At 39.0% G+C, this 27611-nt stretch overlaps 1 protein-coding gene across 1 annotated transcript; it reads right to left on the bottom strand.

The window, feature by feature from the left end:
* Window positions 1-974: 974 nt before the first annotated feature.
* MYOM3 (myomesin 3) lies at window positions 975-27611 on the bottom strand. The gene is made up of 35 exons (XM_037380074.1): window positions 27505-27611; window positions 26440-26599; window positions 26034-26191; window positions 24803-24898; window positions 24064-24152; window positions 20994-21038; window positions 20630-20770; window positions 19480-19641; window positions 19062-19203; window positions 18770-18969; window positions 18417-18470; window positions 17961-18088; window positions 17151-17334; window positions 16190-16364; window positions 15432-15553; window positions 14564-14751; window positions 14261-14387; window positions 13598-13776; window positions 13407-13521; window positions 12987-13143; window positions 12502-12611; window positions 11970-12014; window positions 11703-11839; window positions 9968-10112; window positions 8683-8742; window positions 7637-7704; window positions 7194-7304; window positions 6040-6127; window positions 4904-4942; window positions 4277-4382; window positions 3310-3473; window positions 2656-2692; window positions 2520-2542; window positions 2374-2429; window positions 975-1651 (listed from the first exon to the last, which is right to left on the bottom strand). Exons 1-35 carry the CDS (start codon window positions 27609-27611, stop codon window positions 1352-1354), a joined length of 4218 nt encoding a protein of 1405 aa, XP_037235971.1. The 3' UTR covers window positions 975-1351.

Genomic DNA, 27611 nt, shown 5'->3' with positions numbered 1-27611 from the left:
ATTTTAAAGAAAACACACACAAATAGCCCATTACATGGAATTACATTTACATATGATAATACCTGAGTAGCAAGGATGAGGTGCTGATACTGAATTTTTATGCGTGGGGTGTAAGACACATGGCTCTGAAAAGTACATGTTTATACTGCAGTTATTCTAGGTTATGTTAATCTGTTTTAACATAGAGTAATGTTAATGATGCTGTCAGAAGGGCCTGCTTTTCTTCGTTTACTGTAAGATGAATCTAAACAATTGGCTAAGCTCTCCCTTTTTTATGTTATTAAATTTAATAATATAAATTGTATATATTTAACTTAAAGTAATATCTGAAGTGTAACTGCCTTTGGTCAAATGATTGGCAGTCCTGTAGAGGATTGCTGTGCTCTTTTATGTTGTCACTGGAACAGCAGCATCCCTCAAATAACTGGGAAAAGTACTGCTGTCGTGAGGACAGTTTATACTAGTTTGTGCAGCAAAGTGAGATGCTATTTCGCTGAATAAATGCGTTTAGCTGGATGGCTGTATTAGGAGTACAATCACTTTTTTTATCTCTCACTGACACAGTTTTACTGGTAGAAGCTGGGGGTGTAGCTGTGGCTTCAGAACAGGTGGGAGGCCACACTTTTCTGCATCCAGAATAATCTAACATAACTAATAAACCTAAAAATCTCTTTAATTCGAAAGAATATAGGTGTCCAGTAGGATGGAAGGATCTGAGTCCACTTCTGTAGACTTTCACTTAACCTTCTTGTGTAAATGTATTACTGCTTGTCATTGTATATGTAGAAGCTGAATGTGTTCCTCAGTGAAGAACCAAGCCTTGAAAATGTCACCACCTTGTTTTCTTCCCATATAGCTTAGGTTGTAAAGGCGCATACTTCAAGGCCCTGATTCAGCGCAGTACTTAGGAAAATTGCTAACTTCCCATACGCACATGGCTGACTGATTTCAAGATAGATGTACTTGACAAGTGCTGAGGTGTCACCAAGGGTATAAGTTTAATAATACACACACACACAAAAGCATTTGTCAGCTACATGATAATCAGTAACACATAGTGATTGAATACAGGAAAAACTCCACTGAAAGCCCAGTTCTCGTGTGACTTCTCTGGTATCTCCCACACAGATTTACTGGGAAAGAGGTTCTCTTTAAGGTGAACATGTGTGTGCATGTGCACGTGGGCACACACATGCACAAGAATTGTTTTCTAACAACTACCAAAATAAAAATACTAAAATATTGCTGAAATAAAAATAGAGACATGAGCCTAAATTTTAGAGCAGAGACACTGGAAGGAATCTGAAGGACTTAAATTCCTTTTAAATTCAGTGAGACATAATTGACTAATTCATTTAGGCTTTTTCATTATAATCCCACCTGGGACCTTCTCCTCTTCCATTCCTGTTGGTATGTCTCCATGCTTATAGACACTGATAGTAACCTGTCCTGTTTCAGAACCATACTTATTCTTCACATAGATGCTGTATTTTCCTGTATCTTCATTGCAGACTTTCTCTATGGTAATTGTGACAACTGTCCCCTTCACGTCCATTTTGTAACGATCTTTAAAGACAATAACCTTCTCGTTTTTGAACCAAGTGATTTCTGGGTAAGGATCTCCAGATATACAGCAGGTTAAACACAGGGTCTATTGTAAAACAGATAGCAGAAATAGATTATGAAAATATAAATGAGCAAGGAAATTCAGTTGATGAGAAATTAAGAAAAATAAAAATCAGTTCTCTTAGATTTTCAATAGGTGATATTCTAGGACTATCTGCTCCTTTTCCTGATATCCTCCAGTATAATCAGGATTAACCTGACTGAATTCACTGGGCCTGGCTCATATTCGTGCTACTGCCTTTTTATAGCTTTCTTACACAGTAAAGTGACACTTAAATAGGCACATGGTGAATTTGCAGTTACTTTACAAGATTTTTGTTCTGCCTGTGTGCCAGTAAAGGGGACTCTGACTCAGAAATGCAAGCAGCAAATTGTTGTGATGGGAAAATCAGGTCCAGCACTTAAAGGCCTTAGTCTAATCCTATGAAATGGGAAGACAATAGAAAGGATCTGGCTGTGAAACAGACCTCAGAAGCACTAATACCAGAAACCTGCAAGAAGGAGGTTCTGTGCCACAAAAAGCACCTATACGTGCAGAAGCATGTGCATATTTGGAAGCACCATCAATAACATGAGGGGCTGATACAGGTATTGTGGAGGATACCACTTCACACTTTTGGCAACTGCAGTAGCTCAGAAAAAGCTGCTGGGAACAGACACGAGGGGAAAACAAGTCCTTTTCTCCCCATCAGTTATTCTTCTGTGTCTGTGCAAGGGCCAATTATATGAACAGTTACTCAAAATTACCTTGTCCTCCATGATGGTGGCAACATCTGGCAGACCTTGAACAACTCTGGCACGACCTGGGAATGAACAAATATGACCTTTTAATTTTACTTATCAGTGCACCACTTGGCTTTGTTTTGCAGAAGGAAGGAAATTAATTTACTTACGCTTTTCTGCTATTGCTGCTTCCCTGAAAGTGAGAGAGAGAAAATTATAGTGGTTTTATTTATTAGATGTATTTTAAACACAGAATAGGACACCCAAAATAGACTTAGCTGTGAAAATACTTAGGCAGGAACTTACTTTAGCCTTCTGTGCTCAGCCAGGGCGTCTTCAAAGGCTGCAAGGAATGAAAGGTTTTAGGGAACCATTTGTTTCATTGACTTGGTACGTTTAACGTAATGCATCAGCATTGGAATAACAGGTATTTGTGCACATATATATGTATAAAATTATAATCTAGTAAGTATCTATATCAGCTTTAAGGAAATATGACTCTATATTTTACTGAAATAAGTGGGATCTAGTACTGCCCTTCCAAAGGGAAGTCTAGAGGAGGACTAACCCCCAACTTTGAAGAGTTTGGAAAAGTCTGTAAAGCTGAAGCCACACTGTCTTTTCCAAGATGCTACCTATAAGCTCTGTTGGCCTATGGAGGGATCTGACACATCCCAGGAGCAGCTGCCCTCCCGCTCATCCTTTCCCCAGGAGTGCCTTAAGCCATGGCAGGAAGGCTGCCTGAAGGCTTCAGTCCTTTCTGCGGTGTTCTTCCTGTGTTTCTTCTGACTTCTGTGGGCACCTCACTGTCCTTAACACAATCTCATAGTGTGCTGTCATGGAACTGTGGCTCCAGCTCAAATAAAGGTGAGAGGAATCACTGCCCATAATTTGAAGGAATCTTGGAAAGCAGCTCAGGTATATCTCATTCCTGCGACGGTATTGTTTGACTTAGCTTACCTTGTCCAGACAAGTCAGTTGACAGTTTGCGAGAGTTGTTCCCATCAAATAACTCCAGGGTGTATTTTCCTTTATCTGCATCTGTTGGGTTCAGTATGTGAAGCCAGATCTGATTCATTGTGCTTCCAGCTTTCAGTCTGTCACGGCTTTCCAGTCGTTTGTCCCTAAGTAAAGAAATGATATCATTTCAATAGTATTTAGTAAAGCCGTATAAATTAGAGCACTAAATTTTTTTTAGACCTGTACTGGTTAGAATAAGAGAGTGGGAGTCAGCACCTCACTGTTAATTTCATGGAGAGTTATGTACTCAGTCCCTTTTGAGAACCTTGTGGGACACCTAGTTGTGCTTTTAGGCAGTTTGCCAAAGCCCTGCAAACTCTACAAAGGACCTCTTAGTTCTTAGGGTTTAGGTGTTGAATATTTGGAAGTGTTTAGACTTTAAACGTTATTTGAAATTGGCCTCCTTATACATGTGTGTAGGTGGTATCTAATAAAACACCACTTCTCTATTTTATGAAGGCATTATGAGACTAAATTAGCTAGTGTTTGGAAAGAATTTTGTAATATTTGGGAATATTTGTTGTTCAGAGTTCATAGTGGGGGAATAGAGTGGTTTAGGGAAGTAAAAGTAGTAGAAAAAAAGAATTTGAAAAAAACCAACTTATTTTCCTGTCTGTAACCAAGGTGGCTGTAACTCAGCAGCTTAAAAGCATCATTATTATTCAAGTAAAGATCACTTATAAATATTTCTGCAGTGTTAAGATAAAAATAACACGACTGCTTATTTTGGAATTCCCAGACACATTTCAGGATGCAGAGTAAATTGTGTTTTTCAGCCCTTACTCAGATTAATCTACCATTGCCTTAAAAAGCTCTGGGCTCAGGTCCAACATGTTTTAATTTTGATGCTAAACAGTTGCAAGTAATGGTAGTCCAGAAGCATTGCAAATATCTTCTGGGGACTTACTTGTGATACCAAGTTGTTTTCATGTAGTCTGTGTAGTACTTCACATCTGTGTAGATTTTGATGCCTTCTTCAGTAGGTTGAATTTTCAGAGGTGTAGCAGAAAGAGCTAATAGTATAATTGAAAGACTGAAATTGAGGATGGCGTTCAAGAATGCAATTTTATATGTTATGCAAACAAAATCCCAGGCAACCTATTAACATTTCTCTCTGGAGAACGTGGCTAGCTGAAGGTGGGGTGGTATTCTACCTCTTGAAGACCCTGGGTCTTTTAGCAGCTGGTAGAAGAATGTCAGCATCTCTTCTAGAGACTTGGGTCTGGAATACACATCTCATAGATAGAAATAGTATAACTTGGCCAAATTCCCATAGCAAGTGATGTGACAAGGAGCAGGCTGCTGTACTTAAAGGTCACAGAATTAATTTGTAAGTGCAGGGGGTTTTATGTCCCTGACCATCCTCCCTGACAGTTCGAAGGTGCTTCTAACACGAAAGGAATAATAAATGGAAGGTAGGTATTGTACTTGATCCGAACTCAGGGACAGCTCCTGGGCAGCTTGCTCTGATCATGGCACCCCACCCTTCTCCCCTTCCGTTATTACTGTGTCAGCTGATGAGAAGATGACATACCACTGATCTTACACAGCTCCTTGAGAAGGTCTTCAAAGGCTGCAAAGACATAAAGATTTACGTGTCTATAAATACAATTTTTAGCAAATCACATCTGCCCTACCAACTTAATTTAACTGTGTAATTAGGATGTATTGTATCTAGTAGTTATTTATTGTCTTTTTGTGTTGCAAAGCTTACTGAGAATGGAGTTTTTGCCGCTGACTCATTTATTTTTAGATGCTGGGCACTTCTTACTAAATTTAGATGCTTCTATCTTCCTTAGCACTCAACGTGTGCAACAGACTGCCTCCCAGAAAGCAGATTTATGTATCAGGTTTAAGTGATAGATTCCAGATGTCACGGTAGGATCTAATCTTGGGAAGCAGAATCCTCTGATTGATGCTGAGTTGAAGTGACTGAAAAATTACTGAGCTTTTAACTGTGGTGCTTGACAGAATTTATAATGCGGTCATAGCTTGATAAATGACTACATATGTAAATGACATTACGATGTCAGCATTGCATATTTATTTTTCAATTTTCAGAGCATATTCAGAACACTGAAAAGTATTCTTTTCAAGCAGGAATCTGCAGTAACATGTAATTGTATTTCCACTTGATGTTGTCTGTAACTACTATTCTGTTATAATTCAGCCTAAAATTTTTTTCACTGGTGAGGGATGCAGAGTGGAAATGGAAGTTTGTTCTCCTGATGCTTTGGGGGACTGGCTGAACTTCCAGGAGTGAAAAGTTGTCTGTGGGTTATCAGTTGAAGTACAGTATGGACAGATGCAAAAACCCCTTCTGAGACAAGATGCAAAGGAGACTTTTACTCTGTTCACTAGACTCTGTATAACTCTTGCAGAATAAGAGACTGTTTTAAATAGTGCATTTTATTACTCCAATCTCACGTGAAATACTTGTGATTTTTAAAATTATTGGCGCACATATATACATATATATGCGATAGTAGATAGGAAACTCTTTACATTTGACCAGTAACTTTTAATGCAAGTTTTAATTCCTATAAAAGCATGTAGGTACTGTGGTAATTAACAGTGTGGTAGAAAGTTATGAGATTTGTTTTTAAATCCAAAATGAATCCCAGGCAGGGGTGTGAATATGTATTATTGCCTGATAGAATGTTCTCTTACCTCCTTTTGTGAGATCAAGTTGGGTATAGTCCTCTCCTCGGTCATCTGAAACAAGTGCTTTGTATTGGCCCTCATCTTCTTTGGTTATCTAGCAAATACATGTGTACATATGTAATATTTATTTTTTTTAAAAAAACACAAAATGAAACACCCCACACACCCCCAACAGAAATTTCACATAGCATTGAAATAGGGCAGGGTTTGGAAAAAGGGGAAAAGCTGAGATTTTTTTCATCCCTGTCAATAAATTTGGCTGGACTGATCAGAAATGAGAGTAAAAAAAGGTATATTGCTCCAGAACCTCCTTTGAAAGGTTAGAGGGGCCCTGGTTCGTTATGAACTGAAACATTGTCAGTTATGGAGAGTCAGTATCTCAGCTTTTGCCCTCAGTCACCATGTAGCACGTTGGGTGCCCTTAGTGGTGTAAGGTACAGCTAGGTCTGGGACCCAGTGATGACAAATGCCCACTGCTCCATAAATTTTCCTTGTGTTGCTTTGCTGATGCTCTTGACTCCCGGTGTTCTTGCTGGTCCTCAGACCTGTGTGAGCAGAGATTCCCATTCACATACATTTATCTACTTGTGTTCTATAGGTGATTTGGCTGTTTGAAATTAAGGTGGAAAATCAAACACAAACAAGATTCGAACTAGCCATACAGAGATAGATTGCGCTAAAACTAACTGCACCACCAAGCTCCCTTTCTTCAGCTGGTTCTTCTGTGAGGCGGAGTTAAGATTACAAGGGGCATTATATCAGCTTGTCTTGCCTTTGCTATAGGTCAAGCCATAAAATTTCATCCAGTTATTTCTGTAATGACCTCAGTAACTTTTTTTTGTTACTAAAGTTCATCTTCAGAATAGGCAACCAGTCCTGATCAGAAAACCTGAAAAGCTCATGCTTTTCTTTTTAGCCAGTCAGGACACGTTAAAACTTTTAACAGCCACTCACTGTTAAAAACACCTCATTTCTAATTCAGATCTATCTGACTGTAATGTTAAATGGCTTCTTCTTTTGCGCTTTTCTCAGCATTTGTTCAGTTTCTTTCATTTAGTGGGCACTACCCAAAACACACATGGAATATTAATAAGATCAATCCGTATTTTTTGCATTTTCATGTGATTACCACAGCCTCTGAGTTGTTTTTTGTTTTTTACCTGTTTAATACGAAGAGTTCCTATCCCAGTCTGTGGATCAAACACACCATCTGCTCGTGCTTTCTTATTGAAGAACCATTGGAAGCTGGTGTCCTTTCTTAGGTTTGTTGCCTGTTTGAAGCCAACATTTAGAAGTCAGGGTCCCAAATGCATTTTATTTCTGAATGCCTGGCTGTCCTTCTAATATGAAACATCACTTGCATTAGAGGATTGTTACAGAATCTTAGAAACTTCCTTCTCTATTAAAATTTCTGTCCAAGAAATACTATCTCAATTTTCTTTTTAACTTAACATTTTAATCTTAACTTTTTTACTTAACTTTCATTGGTTTGCAGTGAAGCATTTGGATGAGCACTGTTTATACCCTTCCCTTAAAATTCACAAGTAAAATTTAATGTTAAAGGAATTCAGACTGTGCAGTTGCATCACATAGCGGTATGTACCTTGCAGGTAAGGACTACTTCACAGTTCTCAGTAACTTTCCATTTCAAGTTCTCTATAAAATGTGGACCTATAAAAGAAAATAAACGTCTTTTGCAATGCATTGCCACAACTCTCAAGTGTTACCTGCAGAAATGCCTCCATCTCGTGGTGAATCCCCGCAGTGCGGTCTGTAGGGAGTAATGCGCCCTACTGAGTTCCGCGTGCAATAGACATCACAATTTAGAACATGTAATTGTTGCTAGTTTTGTAATGTCCTTAGGTAACGTATCTTTGTTGAGGAATCCTATATCAAAATGTAGTTAATGATGCTGCTTCACCAGTCCTTTATGACTCTACTTTGCATCAAGTCAGTGTAGGAGCTGATAGATATTTCCCAGGTGAACTGCAATTGAATAGAACCATATAATTTCTGATTTTCTTCCTGATTCTGAGAGGGTAAAAGGGGGGACAGATTACTTTATATACACTTTCATCTTACACTAAGCATCTCTGCAGATAGGAGACTAGACCCATAGTCTAGTGTGGTATCACACTTACTATTAAGTGAATATTTTTATCCCCGCTTGAAGGGGATCACCTTTCCAATTGTAGTATTTTTTCTCTGAAACTGTTTTATAAACGTCCTTATTCATGAATATAAGATGGTGGATAAAATTTAAGTGGAATGCATGTTTCGTTCTTTTTAAATTTATGTAGATAATCATATTTTTTACAAGGAAAGTGAGTGGATCTTTATTACATGATATATATTCCGATTGGACAGTTTTCAGAATTCAGAAATGTTCCGTGTTGCAACACTGATGCAGAAAATCAATACTGAGGATTGTCTAGCATAGCTAAAACTATTTAAATACATTATTTTGATTTCTAAGAGCAGAGCAGAGTATCTTAAGGAATCCTATCCTATTGTATTAATCAGCTTAAATAATACGCTTTTAAAAGATGATGTATTTAGGAAAAGTATTTAGAGTGAAATAGCTTTGCTTAGGTTTTGCCATCTCATTGGTGTAGTTCTGGCAAGTCATTAACCTTCATCTTATCTTACCCTGCTTTTTCTTCCATTCTCGCCGTTTTGCATCAGCCTCCTCTGCAACTTTAGCAAAACCTATGAGAACAGCAATGATCAAAGTCAACAACCCCCCTGCTCTTTCTCAGTGTAACACTTTAGAAATTTCTGATCACAAAAGGTATTATCATTAGAGCTGTGATGTTTGTTTGAAAGACATCTCTGGCACATGAGTTACCTCTGGTCTCCACTGAGAACACTGAACAGGTTTAGAGCCATCGTTCTTTCATTGAACTGGTTGCTGAGAACCAAACATTTATTTTCATTAAAAAAGAATCTTTGAAAACCTGACCATTATGCATTTAGGAAATTAAATAGGAGTTTTGACATACAAAAAGGTAGGCTAGAAACCCTGAAATTAAAATATTTTAAAACTAAGAGACATAGAAGGCAGTGGAGAGCATAGATTTTACCTCTTGTAGACCACTGTATTTAACTTCAATTATCTCTACTTCCTTCATTGGCAGTAAAGTCGGCACTTTTAGAGCACAGTTCATCAAATTTATTTTATATCCTGAACTTGGCATGTGCTGAATCGCTGCCTGTTTCTCTGCACTGTTTGTAAAGGGAGTCAAGTAGACTTGACATTTTATAAACACTTTCCATTCAACAAGTTCAGAATCTTTAGAAGGTCACTGGAAAGCAAACTGCAAGAACTGAAAATAGAGGTAGACACTGTATGGGGAAGCACTTGTATGAGAATCTTGTTACTTTCTATTTTTAATTAATTTTGAAAAGGTTCTCTGTAGTAGCATGTACAAGGACCCTGTACATTTCATGTTCAGCTTGCTTTGTTACTCGGACTTGTCCTCGAGTACAGCTGACACTGGTTTCTTTATTGCATTCAATTTAATGCAATTAACCAGCTGTTAAATACACTGAATTTTCGCCCTGATCCTGTCCTGAGATAAATGAGTACATGTAATAACATGTCATACAGTTTACTGCCAAGACAGTTTGCCATAGCAAGATATGTAAAATATTTGAAAAAAATAACTAAGCATTCCACTGTATATTTTGCTTTGGCAAACTGTTTTTGTGATCAAGGACCCTAGCTATAAGATCAAAAGCTTCAATTTATGTTAAAGAGAAATTCAGATTTCTTACATGATTCCTGGACTTTAAATGTGTCCTAAAATAAATATTTGTTCTCCCCGTTCCCAGTGTGGCATTATAACTGTTGGAAAAACTTTGGGGCCTTAAGTGCCTCGAAGACTTTCCACTGAGCATGGCAGTCTATATTTGACCCTGAATTTCCACTTACATTCATCCACAAGAACTAGGGTGAATTGATTTTTAGCTTTTCCATCTTGCAGCTGGGCTGTGTACATCCCTTTATCATCATCACAGAAGTTCTGGATTATCAGTTCTACGAGACCTTTTCCTTTGACAAAATTTATCTTATGTGTCTGTGTAAAACAAAGGAAATATGATAAACTGAAGAGTTTTTCCTCAGCAGAACTGTTCCAAGGTCAGATCCTGGCACAGCATCTTCTACAACACTCAGAGATTACAGTCCTTTTGTAGATGTATCCTTATATTCTTCCCTTATCTTACAGGAGTAATGAAGCCAACACATTCTTGATATTCTATATTCTGGGATTCATCTATTATATTCTTATGTACATAGCTGGAGTAGAATTGCTTACAGCAGAACTTGTATCTGCGAGAAAGTTTCTGTTAAAACCACATAACACAATACATTCTTTCTTGTGGATATTACAGACTTTTCTGCTTACCAGAATTTCAATGGCTTTTAGTATAATAGGAGTGTTGCACTTAATTACGCATCTGTGGCACGTAGCTGCATATTTGGGCAATGATTAGTAATACTGCCACCCTCTTGACATCATGCAAGCACTACTGAGCCTTTTATACATACACCCCGAAACCTGCCAGATGCTTAGACATAAATATCATCATTATGCCTTACTGCCTTGTTTGCTCTAAGCAAATATTATTGTTGCAAAGAGCTTGACAAATACTTTGTAATCGTGCATAACCACGTCAGTTCTCCAGTGTAGAAAAGACAGTTCTTGGAACAGACAAAGCTTTCAATAAATTTCCTAAACATTGCTTTAAAAAAACCCATTGCAATAACAGCTCTGAAATTCTTTGGCCTAGCCCTATCCCTTTGTTACATCTATTCTTTTTGTTATCTTGGCGTTGCTACACTGCATGTAACTGACAGGCGAGTGATTTATATTGTTCTTCATTCTCAACTGTTCGCCCCTCTGATCCTGTCATTCCAAATACTTTTTAAATGTTATAAGATCAACTTGATATGGGAAGACAAGGAAGAGGCTGGAAATTTTTTTTTTAATGTATCAGAAGCTTGGAATGCACTGTAACACTTGATGCAGTGTTATTTCCAGTGCTTCAGACTGAGAAATAAATCACTTTCATGTGCTCTTAGAATTCATGAGATTTATCCATATTTAGTTCAAAGAGGTGGAAAGCTGCAGCTTTGCTTGGTGAAGCAGAAGAAAAATACCCTGTCTCACTGTGAGAGATAGTATTTCTTTAGCATCTGCTGAAATGAGTCAGGTTTGTTCATCCAAGACAAAGCTCTCTGTCGTGCACAGGTGCATTTGTGGTACCAGATGAATTGCATATGACTGAGGTTTGTTGTCAGGAAATTCCTTTAGAAAAGGGAAGTCTCTGTCAGAGGCAGCCTCTCAGGAGGGGTGGATAACAGGAAAGCTGGATGTTCTCTGAGTATTACCACTGAAGGTTTTGCTGGCCACACCACTGAGGAATATTGCACCGTCTTTAACTAACAGTGTCAATGCTGCAGCCTTGCTTGATAGTACGATTCACTGCTTGAGAATCAGACAGGTGGCTTTATGCATAGTGGAAAACCATGCCCTAGAGTATTCCTAAACCACACATCAAAATATCTGATGGAAATTTAGAAAACTGGGAACGTACTCATTTGCTCTATCTCCCTGTTCAGCAGAGGGAAAGTAAGTCAGAATTAAAACCAAAACAAAACATACTGGAGTACTTGTAAGCTCCTTGTCATTGAAGATTAAATGCAGCTTTGCATTTGGTGACAGCTTTTCAACCTCCAACCACAGCCGCACTTCTCCTTTCTCCAGAACATCAACATTCCATCCAGATATCAGCTTGATCACTAGAAAACAGAGAACCATGGAGGGGAATTCACAGGCAAAACACGAAATTTGGCTCAGCCAGGGTTATGCTGGAGTTCCCCCTTCCAGATTCGATACGTATGGTAGTGGCTTCTTACTGGCTCAACTTACATGGGTTCCTGATTTCATGGCTTCGTTTTAATAACTTGTCCAGATCTGAAATGCAAAGAATAACAAGTCATTTAGATTAGGACGACTAGGCCAAAACAAGTCCCTTGTATCAATTTAATTTGTTAATGAGCTTTATGTCAAGAATATTGTAAGTTCAAAACATTCAATAGCGGGGAGGGCTAGAAAACATTGTGAAGATCATTCTTAGTTATGTCCAAATAAAATGTTGGTTGTATCAATTCAAGAAACGTGTTAAAGAAGTTTTAAATCACCGTGATAGTGTGGCTGTGTGTGAAATCTGAACTGTAATGGAAAAATGACCTTCTAGAAGCACGGAATCTTTTCTTAGGAGTCTGTAAAAGAAACTGCCCTTGAGCCTTCAAGGAATGGGAAACATCTTTCTAATGATGCCACGATTATTAAGTGACATCAGTCACTTACTATTCCTCTACAAGAAACTTTCCTTTAAACATCTAATATTAGAAAACTATGGCACATTAGATTTTTGTTCTTGTCAGTTATTAGTTTTTACCTTCTTTTGTTAAAGTGCAGCTGGCAGAGATATCATCATCTACATCCGTGACCTCCACTGAATATGTACCCAGATCCTTTTCTGATGGGTCTTTCAGTATAAGCTTAGATCTTAGAAATAAAAGTAATAATAAAATGGTTTTCATTTATGTCTTCTGTAACAGAATGCAATACATTTGATACACCTGGAACATTAAATATAGTACTCTGTCATTTTTATATGACACTTAGGAGCAAGGCAGAAACAATATCAATATGATGACTGATGCTTCCCTTTTGTGACCTGATGATTATGCTGAATGTCCTGTTTCATGGACACCAGAGCTGAGAATCAGGGACAGAGGTTTGCAGTTCAATAGCGTGTATGTATTTTAGCTGGATATTGGAAGGAGAGGGAAATGTTTGGCTTCATATTTTTGTCAGTGTTTAGTGTGTTCTTTATTTGACAGTCCAAAATTATTTTCTCACTGTGTGTTACATACTCACTTATTGCCTTTCTCCTCAGTCTGAACTCTGTCAGCATCTGGTGGTCCTTCATTATCCTTTGACCAGATAAATTCAGAGGAGTCATTCTTTTCAGGAGCTTCAAAAGCCATATAAATGAAACCTTCTTCATCAACCCCAAGTTCAATTTCATTTGTGCCTGTATGGGCAAAAAACCCACAAAACATTCCTTATCAAAACAGATCAGGGCTTAGCTTCTGGACATCTAGCTCAAAAAAAGGAAAAAAAAGATGGTATACAGCTAGTGTAAATTAATTTGAGCAGTTTGATTTGCTAAGCTTTATTTTGATGGAGGTTCTTTCTTGCTATGAAACATGTAGCTGATGTTTCATAAGCAGTTTTTTACCAGAATCATCGTAGTAGTTACAGACTTGCACAATCTTATCACTTTTAGTTTCATACCAGGTTTGGTTTTAGCTACCACAGGATCTGAGGGGAGTGAAGCTGGTCCAATTCCAGCCTTGTTCAGTGCTCTTACTCGGAAAATATAGCATTTCCCTGTCTCCAGATCTGAAACCTGCAGGAAAGAATGACAGAAATTAACATAAGACTAAATGAGAAGCAACACTTGGATACTAAGTGCATATACAGACCTTCATATGGGTGGTGGCGACAGACTGCTTATTTATTTGTTTCCATTCCTCTGACCCTTCTTCACACATGTCTACATAATACCCTGTAACTGGACCTGCTCCTATGTACAGTGGTGCTTCCCAGTGCAGCTTTAGGGATGAGTCTCTTATTTCAGTGCACTTCACATCATAAGGAGGACCTGTTCAAAGAAGGGTAGGCTGTCAACAGTACCATTTAAAAATGCAACCAGGTGTGATTTGTTTGAGCTTGAGATCAGAAAGCAGAGAGTTTTAAGATAACAAGTGAATAGGGGGTCCATAGGAGATGCTTTCCATGCTAATTAACTGTAGAGGTAGGTTCTAGAAAAAAGCATACATCAGCTGGTCTAATGTTATTTGCTTTGGTGTAACATACAAAAACATTGGGATATTAGATCCAGATTCTTCATTCTCTGGAAACAATATTATTAAAAATACCTGAGTGCTGTATCTGTATGATGCAGAAATAATACCCTATGTCTGAATTGGAACTTACCTAGAAGTGTTTGTGTGCTTCTCTGTACTGGGAACCACCCTTACACAGTTCTATAGTTTTCAGAAGTCCCTTGGAGTCACACAAGAGTGAGGAGATAACTAGTATACCTGGAAAAATTTTTCTGGCTGCTGCTTTTAAATGAGAGATACCTGGTTCTGGCATTGTCCATTCCTCACATTTGAACAAGTCACTAGGTTCAGATACTTCCCCAACACCAGCCATGTTCATTGCACAGGCACGGAATTCATACAGGTGGCCTTCCTCAAGGTTCCGGACCTTTGGGTTTAGAAGTGCAAACAGACAATTAGTACAGCCCTGCATGGTCGTAGTTTTGTGAGGGTAGGAAGAGAGTTCTAGACCAGAGGAAGTAGAGGAAAACCAGCTCATCCCTTGTTATAGCTATGTTTCCCACTATGCTTAAAGAAGGACAGTATTTGATCTGAAAAGAATACCATGTAAAACCGTTGAGGAATCGGCTGAGTATTGACTTCATGCCAGTCTAGTTCAGATGTATCGTGCTGATCCAGGAAATATCCCAGAATCTTTGTTCCTCCCTTGCGCTTCGGGGGTTTCCAACCAATGGTCATGTCAGTCTTCCCACAGTTTAGAAGAACAAACCCGTGCGGTGCTGATGGACAGGCTGTGCAGCAAAGGCAGAGAGGAAACAGGGTATATTGTTCAGTGCAGGTTTGGGATTAGGGATTGGGAAAAGAGGTGTAGCTATGGGATGAGTGGGCTGAGGAAACCTCTGTGTGCTCATACCAGATACAATTCTGTTTGTGTTGAGGCCCCTTAATACCACTTTTTGCAGTGTAAGAATATTTGAAAATGACCAGATTCTTATTTGGAAGTCACAGCCAAAGTCATGGATGTGTCTCAGGATGTTTCTTGCCTGTTGTTTTATGGTTTGTCTGACGGAAAAAGATGGAAGTAGTGGATCAATAAAATGGAGAAGATGGAGGGTTAGATACTGGCTAATGTGTTTGGTGGGATTTTGTAATTGCCCTGGAGAAATTCACAGTGCTGATTTCAAGATATCAGCATAATTGAGCACTTAAAATGGTCACTTGTACCAGTGCCAAATTAATACTGAAAATGTAACACGCTGCTAAGTCAAAACGCTAATTATTTCTGTCCACCCTTGACAAGTATAATTGATGACAGGAGCTGCAGGGTACAAGAAAATCAGTTCCCTGTTGCTTTGCTTTGCTTATCTGCTCAACATTATTACCATTACATGTAATGATAGCTACATGTGATAGATACATTTTCAAGAGATTTAATTATTGCATGTATGTGCATGTATATGTTACAACTTACCGATAGCTGGCCTTACAGTGATAGGATCTGTTTCTGGTGAGCTTTCGCTTAGTCCCGCCTCGCTGACAGATTTCACACAAAAGACGTATTCTTTTCCAGGCTGCAGCCCAGGAACAGTAAATCTAGGAGACCAAATTAATATGTGTGGTTTTTACTTTCTAAAGTACAGGTAAACAATCTCTTGAACAGACAGAAATACATTTTAATAAGGCATTGTTACTATACAAAATCATTATTCACCATTACAAATTACAGTGCACTGTGGTGTCACATAAAATGGCTACCAATAAATCAGTAAACACAGATCAGGTAGAAAGGTATCACACTGCTGGCTGGCATTGTCAGTAGAATAAATAGGACTTTTTAATGGACTTTTTCTGCTTGACATGTGACCCCCCCAGCTAGAGAGGTATTCTAAATCCTATGTGTGAGTGACACCAACTTACTCTACTGGAAAGGAAGCAAAAAAAAAAAGGAATGTGGTTCTACTGGTGCTACAAGGTCTCTAAACCTTCTGCAGATCCACACTCTATGAAGATATACGCAGACTTTGCTGATTGTCTGGCTTCAGATGTAAAAGTGAGACTTTGAGCAATATTTAATTCTAAAAAGAGGACATGGTGTTTGTGTGCACGCAAGCCTGTGTGTGTGTGGTGAAAGAAGTTCTTTTTTTATCTGAAATATGACTCCAGCCATAAACAGAAGTATCCAAGTTGGCACCCTGTCTTCTCTCAATGGAGTATAATAGCTGAACTCACTCGTTACATGTCACGGGCTTATTATTGACAGTTTGCCATTCTTCTGTCCCAGTCTCCCGACAGTATATGTAGTAGCCAAGAGGCTCCAAGCCATCCTTTAACTTATCCCACTGCAGAACAACAGATGTCTTGGTGTCTCTGAAAGCTAAAACCTGAGATGGTGGAGGCAGAGTAGCTAAAAAAAGAAAAAAAAACACTGAGAAAAAAAGGGGTTTTAAAAATTTATAAATAAAAAAAAAAGTGAGTTGGCCTGTTGGATTTATTAACTTTTCCAGAGCACCATTTTCGAATTACCATGGGCATTGTTCCAGTCTACAGCCTATATTTTTATGTTTTATGGCAAAAAATATGGATTTGCCATATCTCATATTCCTGTCCCTTACAGCCTGTTGATTTTCTACAGTTACACCTACTTAACCACCTGAAGTAGAGGAGAAAGGAGACTCATATAGTAACTCTCATTAACTCCACTGTGAAATGGGACCTGTTTCATTGCTGAGAAAAAGGACAGTATGAATGAACACTAGGGCAACTTTAATATGGGAGAATATAAAAAAACAATGAGTGCTCATCTTGGCGAAGACTGCTGTTCTATCTGAAGCTCCCAGAAACAGGCTGCTTCAGCAGTCGTATCATTCCTTCCAGCACTGCTCTGTGTAACCTCTCTCTTACGCAGCGCTGGAAGCATACTTGGATTAAACACAGGCTTCAACTGTTTCTTACCGTATTAGATGTAATTCCCCCATCATTGCTTGGTTAGATTTACACTGCACTGACCAACTGCAAAGTAATTAAATGAGGATTTAAGGCTTTAAGAGATTTCCTGATATCAAAGCAACTGCTGTGTAGTCATGTATCATGAAGTTTAAAGGAAAGGGCGACCAGGGGAACCCACACATTACTTCATAGTACATCTCCTTTTCCATATCATTAGTGTAGAGCATATTAATGAAATAATTACCCAGTTTTGCTCCGGCAGTTACAGGCTCACTGGGCAGGGATGGCTCACTGATTCCATACTTGTTAACAGATCGCACACGGAAACAGTATGATTTTCCTTTAACAAGATCAAAGAGTGCAAATCTTGGGGAATTAACTGGCATATCCAGATTAACCATTTGCCAGGAGTTGCTGCCTGCAATTGACTGTAACGAAAAAAGTGATGATTTACAACTCAAGTTGTACAACTTAAAACCCTCCTGAGGAATAACAAAGCTGATCTTTACAGGAAAGTACTTAAAAACAAAAACCCAAACAAAAACTCAAACCAAAAATGTAAATTTGTTTCTAGTTGATATACCCAAACTTTTCCTCCTTGGCAACAGAGGGCCCCTTTGCAGCAGAAATGGTACAACAGATGGGAAATGAGTATGTATAAAAGCAGGTTGGTAGAAGATACTAATTAACCTGCAAAATGATTAGTGGGGAACAGGAGAGTGAACTATCGTGCAGTTCTTCACAGCTTTTCCACACTTAAGGGCCCACAGGGCAGCAACAGTCTTCCTGTTAAAACTCTGCTACTGTTCCATGGTGTAAAACTTACTTGTTTATCCTTTGTTAATCATTACTACTTGAGTCAGTGTCAAGAGTCAGGATCATAGCTCAAGTAAACTGTGGAGCTGGAGAGAGGCTGAGCAAGCCATTTTTGAGGCTGTAGTTCTCCAGTTATCGACACAGTGAACAGACTTGCCTATTAATAGTGCTGTAGGCCATCTGAGAAATAAATGTTTCTGTTCTGCAATTTCTCTTCTGTGTGGTATTATTTTCTTACCATTTCCACATAATATTTCAGTGGCTCTTTGCCTCTTGGATCTGGTTCGTCCCAAGCCAAAGCCACATAATCTTCTCTGACTTCACTTGCATGAACATTGGTGGGTGGCAAGGGAATTTTAATATGTCCTATGGGAAGTCAGAATAGGCTATGCTTTAGTTATAAAGTCGCAGGAAAAAAAAAGTTCTTTCACAATGGATTATCTTTTCTTACTGTAAAGTAACATTCTTCAATATAAATGAGGAGACTTAAAGCCTTTGGGGACATAGGGGCAAACCAAGTTTATTATAAAAGGCTGTGCCGTTTAGGATAGCTTCTGATACTTGTGGAGCTTACAGTGATGTTTCACCATATATTTTCCTAAGTGTGTATTCTCTGGAGTCATTTTATTACAGTTCTCCTTGTTAGTGCAATCATTCTTCTCAAAAGAATGGCTCAGCATAAATTTGAACTTACCTTCCAGGTCGTCCTTGAAAATTTCTATTGTCCTGCCTTCGTCGTATGGAATAACTGTAATATCAAACAGAGCATGTTACACTAAGAGAAGATGCTTGGGGCTTGTCAAGAAAGACAGAGCCCAGGACTGTGTCATTTTGTTATATGCATAATTATATACATTTCATTGCACATACAATGAAATGTCATAACTGGTATTTTGATCTTTTTCTGTTCAGAGTAGTACTAAGGTGGGTTCAGCAAAAGCACAGCATGGCAGGATGTTGCAGTGATATTTGTGAGAATGGGGAGAATCTGGGTAAACTGCATTCAGTTATGCCTGCAGCCTCAGTTTGCTTGGTTTTAGTACAAACCTGTCACTCTCTTGTCTTTGCTGGGGTCATATGTTGTAACTGGATCACTGGTTTTTGAAGGATGACTGATGCCCATTTTATTGACAGCCTTTACTCGGAACTGGTATGTCTGTCCTTCAGCAAGGCCCAGGACAGGGTATCTGCAGGTTTTCACAGGCTTGTCATTGCATGGGACCCAATTCTCTGACCCCGCAACACACCTGAAATGAAACACAGCCTATCGAGTTCCTTTGTGCTTTTTCTACAACGTGATCTTGAGCTTTTTTTGCTCAAAGTTGATTAACATACAGACCTTTCAATGTAGTATCCCAGGATTGGACTTCCTCCATTGTCACTGGGTGCCACCCAAGAAAGAATCAAGCTGTCTTTATTTACATCATGGCATTTCACATTGAGTGGGGACCCAGGTGCGCCAGGTGTTTCTGCTGCAGCATCTGTAGAAATATCAAGTGATGGTGGATACATTTTTTCTTCTCTGTACCAAAATTTTCATTCAGTAGCTTAATTTTAAGTGTCTAAGGGCCTACATCCAAGTAATACAAGTCATATTTTCTAATACCTAAATCACTACTGAAAATGCGACATTTTGATAATTGTATCCATGCACAAAACTGGGAGAAATTTTCTTGTATGTGAGGTGGTGGATTTCTTTATGCCAAGGTATTAGGAAAGGAGCTTTTGTTCTAGGTAGGATAGAATCCTGCTTATACCTCTAACAAACACGTAAGTGGTCTGCTCTTTATATCCATCCAGTGAGGGGACGCGGATAGTGTAGAATCCCTCATCTTCTTTGTAAGCACATGACACTGTCACAGAAGCCTCCTGGTCTTTGTACTTTAGTTCCCGATGTTTGGAGTTTTGTAGCATCTCACCTGTGAAACATGAGAAGGGATAAAGGAACTACACCTGAACTGGTTGAGTCAGGAGTGGCATATTTCCAAATGCAGAAAAAAGCAGAAAGCAAGATGAGAGATCTGTAAGACACTCCTGATACTATTATTATTGTGCCTCTGAGTTACAGTCACGGACTCTGATCCTTCTTTGATACTATGCCTCTCTGTTCCCTTTGTACACGAATGCAGAGCAAAAAGCATGGTTCTTCTCCTGAAGAGCTTGCAGTCCAAGCAAAAAAGAGTAATAAAATGTGGCTTCAGATGAATTAGTCAGTAAAAGGTACTCTTCGTATCAGGTAACTGGATGCTCTGAAGTCTGCCAAATATTATGCCAGCTCTAGCTGAGGATACATTACTGCTCAGCATGCAGGATCTTTTGTCCGAGCGGTGCTCAAACCAAGAAAATGGAATGTCACATACTGTGCATTTTGTGTATATTTATCAGATCTGAGATATACATGCTACCCAAATTCTCCTCAAATCACTAAAGCCCGATAGGTCCTGCTATTTTCACAGCTGATTCTGGCAGAAGTGCTGGAATGACAAGAGCAGTCTTACTGAGTTGCTTCTGCTTCCAAAACTCAATAGCACAGAAAGATTACTAGTTTGGCTAAGATTGAAATCGTTGATTGCCAGCAGAACAACACAGCATATCCAAAAGTTTTTTTAACTGGAGAACGACTGGCTTTTCAAATGCTTGGCATTTTCACTGTATAGAACTAAGGCTCTTAAACTATTCTTATGAGCAGAAATGTCATTGCCTACAAAAAATTTTAGTGGCATCATCCTTCTAAAAATGAGGAAAATACACAAATTACATAATAATATCTGTATCTTGAGAAGAGCTGACAGCAGCTCAAGAATCCTGAGTCTTTATTCTCTTCTGTGAACATTAGCTCACAGCTATGAATTCAAAGGGCATATTCACATAGGTAAATGTATATAAACTTAGCTGTTGCATACAAACCATCTCTGAACCAGGTAATGTCTCGTTGGTGTTCAAGTAAATCAGAAGAGAAGTAACAGGAGAGAGTGAAAGGCTCCTTTTCTCTTGAAAATAAGGCTTTCAGTGGAAAAGCAAAATCTGCCTCTCTGGCCATAAGGGATCCTATGAAATAAGAGTAAAAGTTAGTGTGATAAAGAGACTTCCCAGAGCCTTCCTCCTTGCAGTATTTTTATTATCATATTTTTGGAGTGGTACCTGAGCCTTGAACTTTTAATGTGCAGTCAGGCTAATAGGAAAAGCTATAGTTCAGGAAAAAAAAATATAAAATTGCTTCAGGCTATAAAATTAAAATAAATAATAACAACAACAACAATCATTTACTCACTTTTATATATTTCTGAATCAAATCCTGATTCTTTTCCATAATACTCTGTAAGACAAGAAGAAAATACATTTAGCAAATCTCATGCCGTTTGTCTCCCCTTCAAAAACATAGTGATGCTCAGCAAACTATGTTTTTCCCTCAGACCAGCTCTTAATGTGAACCTTCAAAGTGTCGTCATGTGGTAAAACATTAATTCATTTGACAGCTGATGACCTTTACAAACATCTGAGGATGCATCTACATAGTAAATTGTTTGTATGACTATACTAGTGTAAGTCCAACTGCTTTAAATGCTTATGGGCACACAGTTATTCATTGCTAAAGAAGTTTTTTTTCAGTTTGGCTTTTATCTTTTTAAGCTGCACTAGGCAAGTTATGCTGAATAAAAGCATGCATACAGGGAGCTACAACTTTTGTCATATAAGTGTACCAGTATGGTACTGTCCAAATTAGAAGCGTGACGGTCTAGGATCACCCAGAACTGTAATGCTTCAATTATGTCCCTGTTTGGAGACAGAGGATGACAGCTACTCATTGCCACATACAGCACAGAGAAGGAAAGAATAAAGTGCTGGTGTCAAGAACATTACTGAAAGTAGGATTTGGCCAAACCCCTGGGTTTAAACAGCATTCCCAGGGGATGATGTGAGTTTCTTGAAGACTACCAGTGACTGGGACTTCAGGCTTTAACCATAAGAAAGGATATCTGTCCTGAGGCACTGAGGTAATTCCTGGAGCTGAGGGAAGTGTGTCCCCTACTAGATCACTTGTTTCGACAGCCGTGGGTTCTTTTGAGGCATCATATAAGAATGCTGGCCCGCTTCTCTGGATCTAGCCTGTGAGAACTGCTGGCATTGTAGCACAGAATGAAATTATTTGGAGCTGAAATCTAAGAACTGATGCACTTAACAAAGGATGAAATTGAGATACTTTCTTATCTTTATAAGCTACAAGAAACACACATAAAATAATGCCTATTTTTTCAGTGAATGAAGCTTGGCAGTAGCAGAGCTCGCTCATAAGCAAAAGATGAGGACTGAGTATTAATAGCTGAAGAGGAAAGAAATAGAAAGTGCAAGAGGTAAAGTGCAGCCTCATCTTGGGTCCCTTGAGAGCCTTACTGATGTCGTTAGGGAAAGTGAACTTCTGCTGTAGGAACCACGGATCCCAGAGACCCTCCCCTGGCATCAAGGGCATTCCAGACAGCATGGGGCCAGGAGAAGAGATGCCATCAGCCTGCCTGGGGGATGAGGAATGTTTCCAGTGGAGGCAGGATTAAAGCCTTGGTGTAGTCTCTATTTTCAGAATGTTAAATGCAAATAGCAAAAGGAAGAATCATGTTACTGGGATGGCATTAGACAGAGTCAAAGGAGAAGGAACATTGTGGGCCTCTCACCCGCAATCACAAGGAACAATGTTTGCAAGCTGTTTGAAATGCTGATCAGGCCTGATGAAGGACAGTTTAATTAGGCACTTAGAGGTGAAGAGAGCAGTCCCATCCAAGGTTTTCTGTGATAGACCACAGCCTTAATTCTATCATCATGCCTGCTCTGGTCCTAAAGATTCTGATGGGAATTGGGAGGAGTATGTGATTATTGCCATGGATTATTTTTTTCAGACAGCTGCTTCTGCTTTATGGCAAAGGCCCAGTTCCTGAGTTCCGGACATACTGTAAGAACCTCTGTAGAAGAGAAGCATTGTGCACCTAGTAACTTTTTCTGTATTTCTGCATTAGCTTAAGGGGAATTTAGGAATCTGGGAAGGCTTGCAACCAAAGGTTTTCTGGGCTGTTATACATGCCCCTCTAGAACTGGTGTATATGTGCTGTATATTTTCAGATATGCTGAATTTTGACACTTTAATTAAAGGATCTGAAAGATATAATAAACAATACACTTCTATTAAAATTCTAGAGTCACATTCTTCTGTATGCATATGTATCCCCAAATGGTTATTAGATGTGATCAAAATATGGCATGCAAAGAATAAATATGACAGTAACATAACCCATGGCACAGCCAAGAATATTATTAAAGCACTAACAATAAATATACTGTCTAAACCAAAGAAGACCCCTTCTGTCTGAAAAAATAGTTCAAGCTGGCTTTGCAGTTCAGTGGGTTGCAGAAACCCATCTCTTCCTGACCAGTAAAATGTCCAAAGCAAACCTGTTCCCCTCCTATTCATCTGCTACCATTTGAATTGCCCCCCAGACTCTGTCAGTCCTGCTGGAGCACTTAACTGTCTAAGTTCTGTAGGACTATTCTGTTCGGACTTTTTATGTCAAAATTGGGGGGTTTAATATATATTTATATATTTTTACATACATATATATATATATATATATAAAATGTGAACAGCTAAACTATGATCCTATGAGAGTGCACTGCATATTTCTTAAACCTTGATATAATTTCCCTTTTGAAGTACTGGTAGTTTACTTCCTTCACCATAAGCCTGGATTTCGCTTGTGCAGAATGTGAATCTACCGAGTCTATGTCAGTTATTTTAAGAACAGCACAGATCAAAAAAGAAAATCTTGTATTTGCTCTTGGTAGTTACTGATTTGAGAAAGAAATAGAGTATTCTTTGCAATATTGCATTGAGAGAACCCTTTGAAAGCCACGGTACTTGTTAACAAATTTCTTGTTTATCTTTAGAAATGCTGCAGACTCTTTCTAAGCCTATTATGTATTTAACTGTATGGCTTTTTCATATCAGTCCAGAAGAAGTAAGTACCTAAATTTAGTACAATTTTAGCACAGTGGGGGGACAGCTGTGTCCCTGGAATCTGAAAGATTTTTTCTGACTCCAGAAGTGACTGAGAAAGAGAAGCCATTATATCAGCCATATACATATTAGTTAGTGGTAGCTAAGGATTATTTTAGCCAGTTGTGCTTTCTCCTCACTAATAACTGGGAGCAATTCTCCACTCCTTTTAACAGAGTGCTCACTTCTTTGTTTTTCCAAAGTGCTTGTATGTTCCTATGATATAATGTATAGCATTAAAAATATTTCAAAAAATCTAAAGAATTGGAAAATTTAAAACCAAAGGAACATTTATACTTACTCCTGACAAGCACTGTAGCAAATGAATAAGCCTCGCCATATTGATTCTTAACTTCAACACTATATTCAGCAGAATCTTCCATGGAGCATCTGGAAAAAAAAATATTTCCCCTCCTTTTTAGCTTTCAGTTACTGTTCATACTTCACAGGAAAAATTCAAAGGGTTTCTCCTTTAGTCCCAGAAGTTAGAAGTAGATATTTGCTTTTCATCAAGAAGCTGCTTTTCCTTTTGATTACAAGGATTTCTTATAGTTAGTGGTCAGTTTTTTCTCTTGCTAGCCAGAAGCAAAACATTCCAAGTAACGAACAAGCAAAAGCCCTGTGGAACACTTAGTTCCACCGAAGATATGCATGTATCTTTATCACATGTATAGGTCACAGAGTTGAACTAATCTCAATTCTGATTACATTGATCCATCCTAAATCCATTGGTATGTCTGCTTGTGAGGTGCTCTTAACGTGCATGGCCTTACCCGGAATGAAAAATTCTGGCCATACCTAAAAAGAGGAGCAAAAATAAATGAGGCTCTAATTTTTTTAAAATGATTTTTGAAACCTTATGAACTGCTGTTGAGATTGCTTCCTAATGTCAAAGGTTTAGCTCAACCACAACACACTAAAGTCAAGCAGAGATTCCAGAAGAATTAACTTTTTTTGTTTAGCGTACACAAACTGGGCATTTCTGGAAAGCGCATCTTACTCATCTGAAAAAACAACTCAGGCAAGAGCACATACATTACCTGCTGATATGCAGGGTCAGCATCCCAAACTTGTTTTTTATCCTGTATTTTCCTGCTGGGGCTAGGCGAGGATCGATACGAACTCCATTTTTATACCTAGTTGAACACAAAGGAAACATGCTGCTTAGGAAAGAACGGAGAAACGGACTGGTAAAATTAACACTTTATTTCAAAATTAACTATATTGAAGACAACAGAGGTACAACAGAAGAGAGGAGTAGACACAATTCCTTCTTTTACAGGTCTCCCACATCAATCCAAACCAGCCTTGCAGCTAACCTAGATCCCCTCCCATAGCCCTGGGTGTGCTCCTTCCCCAGGGCTGCTTGCGGGCTGCCTACGGGTGGCTTAGCATTGGCTTGTTGCTTCCTCCTCGGTTTATGCTCCCTGCTTTGCAGGTTGTGTGAGGGAGTTCGAGCAGCTGTCTCTTGCTTCTTTGTGTTCACTGGGGATCTGTGGGAGGTTCATATTCTCTTTGCTCTTTGAATAATTCAAGGAGGTTGTTCTGGAAGGACACAGGACATCAGGAGCTCTGACAGTAGCAGAGTTAGCTGCCTACGAAGTCATTAGTAATCCAAATGTTTGCATACTTCAAACCTTCCATGGGAGGAATGGTCAATCACTTTAACAAACCGATCAAAGTACAATTTGAAAATTGTTTTTTGAGGTGGTCTTTTATTTTTTTTCTATCCTGCTGTTATTAATAGTAAATGCTGCCGTCAGGCCCAGTATGTAACACTTCCTCTCCTGTAGTTTGGTAAATACACAAAACTGAGTAAATGAAACGGTTTCTATTTTACAAATTGTAGACGCAGTAACAGTTTAATGCTAAAATTTGCATGGTAGACAAGGTAGCTAGCTTTGATGATGTGTATGTGTGCAGTAATTTAATGCTGGCAATAGACTCTGGTTTCCAAGATTTAAATCCTGAGCTTGCCTGCAGGATGGAGGATGGCACCAAGGGAAGCAGGGAAATCTACACAAGTATCAGTCCTGTCCCAGAGGGAGCCCCACAGGACTGTCCACTGCTTCCATGGCTCACTGAATACTTAATTTCTTTACTGGTCCCAACAGTGGAACTGGAGAATTGAAAGTGTTTCCTGTAATTTCTGAAGCTCTCGCTTCCTTCCTTCTTTCTAGCAGGACACAGATGTTACTCCTCTGGCTGCTTCCTGAAACACAACAGTTAGACCACATGGGCAGCGTGAGTCACTGCTGTCAGCTGACATACCAAGTAACCTGCGGTGGTGGGGAAGCCAGGACTGTACACGCCAGCATCACTTCCATCCTCTCCCAGACTGCATGTACTCTGAGGGGAATCCAGAACATAGGTGGGCGTCCTGAGCGCAGCTCAATGTATTCCTTCTCCACACGTGCCTTTTCTACAGCCTAGGACAAGGATAAACTAAATAAAGGCAATAGAAAGGGATTATGTTCTAATTATACATTCTTTTACAAAAGGGACATGTGGGAATATGCTTCAGTGGCAGGAGTATAAGGTCTTGTCCTTATTTCTAATGGCTTTGATGTTGTCCTAACACCTGATTAGGTTTAGTATCCTCTCCAGAATGCTAGTTAGTCTTGGCAATTTTAATCCTGTTGGCATTTCTGCTACTAATAGAGATGTCTAATCTGACCTTCCTCCGAAGGGCCTTCCGGTCAGCTCTCACACGCAGCAGTCTGCAGTTTTGAATAACCTCCTTTTCCAACTTTTCCATGTCATTCCCAAACCGAATTCTCTTTTGCCCCCTCTGTTCTAGCTCTAGGATGGCAGCCTCTCTTCTTAGCTTGTAATCCCTGGAACACAGGATGATAAAAGCCAACTGAAGTTAGGATAATGGTTTTTATTTTGTTTTGGTCTTTTTTATTGTTGTTTTATAGCACATATTTTTGTTTAAATCAGAATAAGTGTTAAGGACAGAAACATCATCTCGTATGCCATGTGAGTGGGAATGTCAGGCAATTATGCCTCATAGGAATCAGCAGTACTACCACGAGAGATAATACTTTAGTGGCACAAGAAGGGGACCCAGTATTTGACCACTTTTAGTCCCAGGCAGTGAACTGGAAGAGGATTAAAGGGAGGAGGGATGTTCCTAGCTACTTAGGTTGTTCAGCCATCACAGAAGGATGGACAGCAGGATCATTGACCAGATTTTCTAGGAAAGAAGGAGAGTCCCATCTGTTACTATTAATTTATTAATCTTACTGTATTTTCCATTTATTCCTATGAAATCTGGTTTCTTTTAAGCCTTTGCTTGTGAGCAGGGCAATATTACTCATTATCACAAGGCGCTATAATTTAATTTCCTGCATTTTAGTTGAGAACTGGGGATTTTCTTTTTAAAGGAAGAACCTCTTGATTGAACCTGCTCTTTTTGCTTCCAACAAAATGAGTTGGAAACTGTGACCCCTACCTACAAGGGTGTTGTTGCATACAATGGTTGTATTTGAGTTATAATGATTTCTGACTTACTCTGGTATTTCGGAGGTCAAGGCAAGGGCAGCTGCTATCGATAACTCTGAAAGGCTGAAAGTCTCTTCTTCCTCACTTCCAGAGGCAGGTGCACATAAAAGAATCCAGACAAGGTTCCATAATTTCATAAACTCAAAATTAAAAAAAATCTGTGAATGCTCTGTGCTGAGTATAGAAAGTCCTGTCTGGACCCGATTTACTTGGCCTGTCTCTAACTCTGGCTTACCTGGATTTGAACTTTTTCTTTCTAGTTGTGGAGGTCATTTGCAAGCTCTGTTGCCTTTCCTCCTTTTGCTCCTCCTCTTGGTGGTGGAAAAAGGTTCGGGTTCCCAT

Source organism: Falco rusticolus, chromosome 3 (assembly GCF_015220075.1).
Source record: "Falco rusticolus isolate bFalRus1 chromosome 3, bFalRus1.pri, whole genome shotgun sequence".
In the NCBI taxonomy this organism is placed as follows: Eukaryota; Metazoa; Chordata; class Aves; order Falconiformes; family Falconidae; genus Falco; species Falco rusticolus.
Note: the sequence above shows the minus strand (reverse complement) of the source record. Positions and strands in the feature narration are given on the sequence as shown.

What these genes read in the sequence shown, in the direction of transcription:
- MYOM3 (XM_037380074.1), bottom strand. Translation starts at nt 27,611, where the DNA reads ATGGGAACCCGAACCTTTTTCCACCACCAAGAGGAGGAGCAAAAGGAG. An exon ending in AACTGCCGGAGCAAAACTGG is followed by an intron (nt 16,365 to 17,150) that starts GTAATTATTTCA and finishes TTCTTTTTTTAG; the next exon opens with CTACTCTGCCTCCACCATCT. An exon ending in GGTAGCTAAAACCAAACCTG is followed by an intron (nt 13,144 to 13,406) that starts GTATGAAACTAA and finishes TTGCCCATACAG; the next exon opens with GCACAAATGAAATTGAACTT.